Genomic DNA, 6,276 nt, shown 5'->3' with positions numbered 1-6,276 from the left:
CGGCGGGGCTGGTGGGCAGGGCTCTTCCCGGTTACGGAACGATCGTCTGCGCCCTGCCGGGCTGCGGAGAGTTCACTGCCAGCCCCTTCTGCCGCTTGAGGGAAGCTGCTGACTCCGTGCGCTTTTTGTTGATTAAATGAGCTGGAAGTGCCTTGAGATGAAGACAGTAGCTTCACCTTTCACTCGCTTATGTGATGAGAAGTGGAGTGTGCTCACTGTGTCCTAACAAGGGGTGGAAAAAAGCATTCCTGGTGACTCGGTTGCCTGATCCTTGATAACTCCGTTTTTGGAAATTGGGGGTTGCTAGCATCGTTAAACAGCTGTGCTCTGAGGTCTTCCGCGCATGCAGTGAGACTGGTGCTTGTTAAGCGAGGACAGCACACAAAGGCTCCTTGAGTCATGAAATTTGATCAGGAGCATTAATCCTCTTTCTGAAGCTGGAAGTGCAATTTTTAGTCGTTTTATTTTGTATTTCTTTTTTTACTGCTTCAAATCGCCACCTGTCCTAAAAAGTACAAATCCCTTTCAGTAAAATATTAATTAGTGAAGGCATAATTTTTTCCATATTTCCCCCATTTCCTGTTTGTTTTTTTTTCAGGAAAAAAACCCAAAACCTAAAACCAAAACTTTGCTACTGACTATTCTGTTTTTAAAATAGTGTCTTTTTTTTTGGCAGCATTGAAGGTCTTCATGCTATTGTAGTCTCAGATAGAGATGGCGTGCCTGTTATCAAAGGTAACTTCAGCTTTACTCTGCCTGCAGCCAAACTCCTGACTGAACAGCAGGGGGTGGAAAAGTACAGCAGAACCTTCTCTGGTTATGGCCAAAACCTGAATATCCAAAACTGAAGAATTTAACTAGACTTTTACTTCAAGTTCAATAGTTCATTATGTGCCTCTTTCAAATTATCTTTTTTTTCCTGTGTATGCAATGTTCTCAGTAACTGCAGCCCACAGAAGTTTTTCTCAGTGAATAGGGTTGGGGTGGTGTAAGGTGTTTGTATCTTCCACTCACTCACAGGCTGGTACAAAGTACTGGAGAGCACTTACCAGTGCTTTGTTGACTGGGCTGGTCTGTGCCCAGAAGCAATCGCATCCAACTTTTGCACACATTAGTTTGCGTTTTGGTGCTGTAATTTTGATCGTATCTCTGCAGTCTTTAAGTTGTTTTTTTATTGTGGTTAAACTAGTTTAAGAGTAGTGGTTCAAGTACTGCAGATTATTGTGTTGCTGTTTTTTACATCCAAAAGTATTTAACCAGCAGAACTCGCACATCTTAACCTGCTTTCATTCAAGTGACTGTGTGCCAATAATAAGTTCAAAAGCTGGAATCGGCACAGGCTATGAAGGACACAACCAAAGCAACATCAGCACAGGCTGTGCATTGTAAAGGAAAAGGCTGGTTTTTAGGCATGCAAGGAAGGAGGCTGGTGTAAGGACCACAGATAGCATAAAGAATATTAAACGCTTTACTGCTCTTGCAGGATTTCTGTACTTGTTGCAGAAGTGTATGTTACGTGATCCTCAACACCAGATCTGCTTTTGGCACAGCACTAAGCTGCGTAAGGATTTGTGAGGCAGTAGTGATACTATGTGAAAATAAGAATTTTCTTGTTTTGTTCCAGTTGCCAATGATAATGCTCCAGAACATGCACTGCGACCTGGCTTCTTGTCTACCTTTGCCCTTGCCACAGATCAGGGCAGTAAACTAGGGCTTTCTAAAAATAAAAGTATCATCTGCTATTACAACACGTACCAGGTGGGTAACCTCAGTGTGGTTTGTGCTCAGTGACCAGAGCATTTATGGTGCATTGCAGTGTTACTGCATTTAATTGAGCAAGGCAGAGAGAGTTGTTTAAACTCAGCTAGGTTCCCACTTGGCTGCAGTTGAAGTATTCGTGTTTTACTTGTAACACTGCTTAAATGGCTTAGCTGCACTTTCACGCTGTTCATTAAGCTTCTCTTATATTTCTCAAAACTGAGATTTACTGGTTAATGGTGGTGACCTTTTCTCAACAGGCAATAATCAGGAATTTGCAGCAGGTGCTGCTCATATGGCCTTTCGGAATCTGCTATGAAGGGCTTATGTTGTCCTTAACAAACAATATTTGCTTATTATTAGTGACACCTAAAGTTAAATCTGCACATGCTGCCTACTTCATAGCTGGTCTTGCTGCCAGTACATCTTTGATGTATGAAAGCTTTGAAATACTACTTGCATTTTTTTTACAAACCAGTTATTTGTGTCCTGAAATCCATCATCTGCTAAGTTTCTACTCCTCCTCAAGTTCTTGTGATCTTGAGAGCTTTTTTCTATGTCTGCAGTAAAATGGCCAACAGTGTAGCATACGGTATCTAGCTTTGTTTGGAAAATCAGTGGGTGCCTGAGTTGATTTACATGCATCAAGTACATTGCTTTGATTCCCTTGATGCTGGTAGCTTCTCACTGTACTCAAGCTTCCAGTTCCCTGTTAATGGCAGAAGAGATGCTGCTGTATGCAGAATAGTATTCTGAAACCCTGCCTGCGCTCTTGTTACCTGTGGAGAGTGTGGTCTCTGTAGCGTACTCTGCAGCATTTGCAGCTCAGTTAGATTTTGGGTGGAAAACACTGCAGAACACGGGAGGGAGGGAGGGAGGGAAATGCCAGGCTTTCTGCATGTTGGTGTTTTTTAGCTGCAAATCTTATGAAATAGAAATACTGAAAAGCCAGCTCTGTGGCTCTTGCTCCTGCTTGCCCTTTAAACTGAGGAGGCTGCTTGTTTCAGGAGGAAATGATGTGGCAGAGCTCTGACATCCAACCCGTGTTAGCTGCTGCCTGAACACTGTTCTTTCTCCTGCAGGTGGTGCAGTTCAATCGCTTACCTTTGGTAGTGAGTTTCATTGCTAGCAGCAATGCCAATACTGGTACGTCTTCAGGTGTATTTTAAACATTGCAGTATTTTAGGGCCCAAGTGTTTAAGTAATTGAAAATAAGTTATGTGAATTTACTTCAAGGTATATTAACTTTTCTCCTGCTATGAATTTTATCAGTGTATTGTGAAGGGGAGGAGAGAAAGGTGTGAGTAAAAATTTAATAGATTTTAGGTGACTTGCTGAAGTTGTGACTGTTAGAAGTGTAGTTCTCCTGTGATTAACTTTACCTTTGCCGCACTAGAGTGTTCACTGCACCAGCAGGGGTTGTACCATACAAACCAGCTCAGTCTCCTTCCGCCAGTCCCAGATTATGTCCTGCAGCAAGATGAGTGGCTTCATCTCAGTTCTGTAGGGTGGGGAAATCCTTCAGCAAGGCACCTGGCTAAGGAGTGTGAGCAAAAGGGGTTTAGTTCCTCCTCAGCTGCTTGAGCCTTGGTAGCTGTGGGAAGCAGCAAGGCGATAGCAGAGGCAAGCAGCAGCACCAGGGAGAGCTGTGCTGCATGGGATGTGCACCTCTTGGTGCTGAGGGCTGCAGGCACCCTCCCTTGGGGTGCTGTCCACTGTTCCCGTGGAGAGTGAGCAGCTCAAGTGAAATGTTTTGTGTTTTGGAAAACATTGCCTGTGACTTAGGAGGGGAAGAAGCTGTGGGGTTTGGAGAGGCTTCTTGGTTGTGTCATTTGATGGGATGTTCTGTCTCTGCTCTCTTTCCAGGGCTGATTGTAAGTTTAGAGAAGGAGCTCACGCCCCTGTTTGAAGAACTGAGGCAGGTGGTTGAAGTTTCTTAACCTGATGGTGCGGCTGGAGTGCAGCATCCCTCTGCAGCCCAGTGGACAGAAAGATTCAATAATCCTCAGTCAAATAACACGTCCCGGAAGAAATACCGCAGCTCCTTAGTATACTAAGTAAGAGTAAATTGTACATAGTACTGAATCTGAAATGATCTACTAGTGTGTTGTAGGTGGATGTTACTTTAGGCCATGCTTCTTGTATTGTGCAGTACTGGAGAGACCACCAAACTAGCTCCCATGGAGTTCTGCTCAGCCGTCAGCACGATGCCCTTGGCTCAAATGAGCAACCCACAGCTCTTTGCTTTACAGGGAACCAGGCTTGCAGTGGGGTGTATCCTCAGGCCAGCTGCCACTGCCTCTCGGAAAGGAGATTGGTTGTATAGTGTCATCAAAGATGTGTTTGAAAGAGCGTTGTGACAGCGAGTTTACTAGCAGTGGCGTGTTGGTACAATCAATAAATACCCCAGCTTGGGTGATAATTTTGGCAAGGGAATGCTACTACTCTGGATGCTACCTGCATCCTGCTTCCACTAAGAAAAATGCTATTTCTATGAAAGCTGTTTCTATAGAGGTTTTCCTGATTCCCAGATAAAAGCGTCCAAACAGCATCTCACTTCTTCATGGTTTTTGTTTTGGGGGGCTTTTTGTGTGTAATACAGTTGTGGAGATCTCATGTCTCAGTCTTTGTGTGGGTTCACCACTAGTGACACTCTCGGCTCACTTACCCTTAGGTTTTCCTAAGTAAACAAATATAAATAAAATACAGTATTTTTAAATGACAGAGCCTGGTCCACTCGTTCTGTTGCACTGTAATGCTCCACAACACATCAGCTCTTCTGTGGAGAGAACAGGTCTCTTAATTGTACATGTACAAAATCCAGGAGTTTACAGGCTGATAACTAACCAGTGTGTCTTTCCATTGGGTGATACAAGGCTCCTCGCTTTTACCTTGCCCAACTTCAGCATCAGGCAGGATAGGGGCAAGCAGTGATGCTGGAAATAAGGGCTGGGAATTCTTGGCTCAAAAGCTCTCACAGATTTGTGGTTGATGGTCAGTCCTTTTTCATTTGAACTGGGCTCCTGTCTTGAGCTTTCTGTTGCTGGTTCTTAGAGAAGCAGCTGGAAACTGAGCCTCAAGGTGTCTCGGTGTATTTCTGGCAAAAGACACTCCTGTTCCATCCAAGGCCTACTCTTGCTGTTAGTGTCTGTTCAGTTCCCCTCTCTGTCACTCTGCTGCTTAGGCCAGCCAAGTGCTGTTTCCTTTACTGGCCTCAGTTTGTGGCATCATGTGCTGAACTTGCTTCTAACACAACGTTTTGTAACACAGCCTGTTCATGTGAAAAAGGGTAAGGCTGCTTTTGTGGTTACACTTCAAGCTTCATTTCCAAGCTGTTTTCACAGAACAGTGATGCTGTTGGAGAGTATCAGCTCTCTCTGTTCCCCTTGCACTGCCTCTATCTCACACAAACTCATGAAAGCTTTTTAACTAAACGGAACATGCCACTTTGTTAAACCCCTTTTTAAGGGTAAAAGGAAAGTAAAGCTTTTCCAGTACAGGAACACAGAAAACCTTCAGTAGTTTTATAATGACATTTTATTCAGAAAACAGTCTGTATAAAAATATTTACAATTATTTTTAATTTCTAAGTTAAAATAAAATGCTATTCCTGTGTCCGAACTGAGATTTATTTTATTTCTTCCAGTATGTTTTTTTCCCCCTCTCTTTTTCAGTCTTCTCACAGAAAAGCCACCTATTGAACACTGACCTGTTGTGTGAGCATTACTAAGCCCCGTGCATTTTGTGTAGCGGGAGCAGTTTGCATACACTGTTTCAGCAGAAAATTGCCTGTTACGCAGGCTCCCCCTCTTTCCCCACCCCTCCAGGAGGAGCAGGATTGCTCAGGGGGTCTTGCAGTTAGCTTAGCCACGAGGTCACGCCAGGCTGGTTGTGGGACCCTCCAGTGTATCAGACTTTGCTTCCAAAATGTAACATCTATTATGATTACAGCACCAAAGTACTGGGCTTTGGTGTCACTAGCCATGACACTTCTGTATGAGCCTTCCAAAATACAGATGGAAACTTACCTCTACACGTTATGGAGAAGATGTATTCTTATAAATTCATATTTTTCGTGTACATGGTGCTTTTCTGTTACTGATCTTGTTTTATATAAAGCAAAGAGTCCTTAATTCTGGAACATAGTTCTGGACAGAGTGTCTTTTTGAGTTCTCTGTGTGAAGAAAAAGTACAAAATCCAGCCCTTTCTTGGGGGGAGTCTGTAAGGGGCCCAACCTGTAATGCTGGTGGCTACCACAGGGAAATCCTTCTGCAGAGTCCTGTCACCATCCTTAGGGTCCTATGGCAGCTCTGTCATGTGTGTGCTGGGAACCAGCTGCCTGTTTCTCCTAATCCTGGTTTGTAAACATGTGACACTGCTCACTGTTACCTACAGAGGCTGTTTGAAACAACTGTTCATGCCATTACTGTGGTATAAATCTAAACCATACAAAAACATTTGACCAGAATTGAGTGTTACTCATCCATCACCTTGAAAAGAGCCTTGAAATATTCTCT

The 6,276-nt window shown here is 43.7% G+C and overlaps 1 protein-coding gene across 1 annotated transcript; it reads left to right on the top strand.

Annotated features, from left to right (window-relative positions):
- Nucleotides 1-676: 676 nt before the first annotated feature.
- LAMTOR3 (late endosomal/lysosomal adaptor, MAPK and MTOR activator 3) lies at nucleotides 677-4,482 on the top strand (the record flags this gene model as incomplete). Its single annotated transcript, XM_010181707.1, has 4 exons — nucleotides 677-735; nucleotides 1,625-1,758; nucleotides 2,841-2,904; nucleotides 3,625-4,482. Coding segments are annotated over 4 exons (331 nt in total), but the record flags the coding sequence as incomplete, so codon positions are not given.
- Between the last annotated feature and the right edge of the window lie 1,794 nt (nucleotides 4,483-6,276).

This window comes from Mesitornis unicolor, unplaced genomic scaffold (assembly GCF_000695765.1).
Source record: "Mesitornis unicolor isolate BGI_N332 unplaced genomic scaffold, ASM69576v1 scaffold50613, whole genome shotgun sequence".
NCBI classification, from domain to species: Eukaryota; Metazoa; Chordata; class Aves; order Mesitornithiformes; family Mesitornithidae; genus Mesitornis; species Mesitornis unicolor.
Note: the sequence above shows the minus strand (reverse complement) of the source record. Positions and strands in the feature narration are given on the sequence as shown.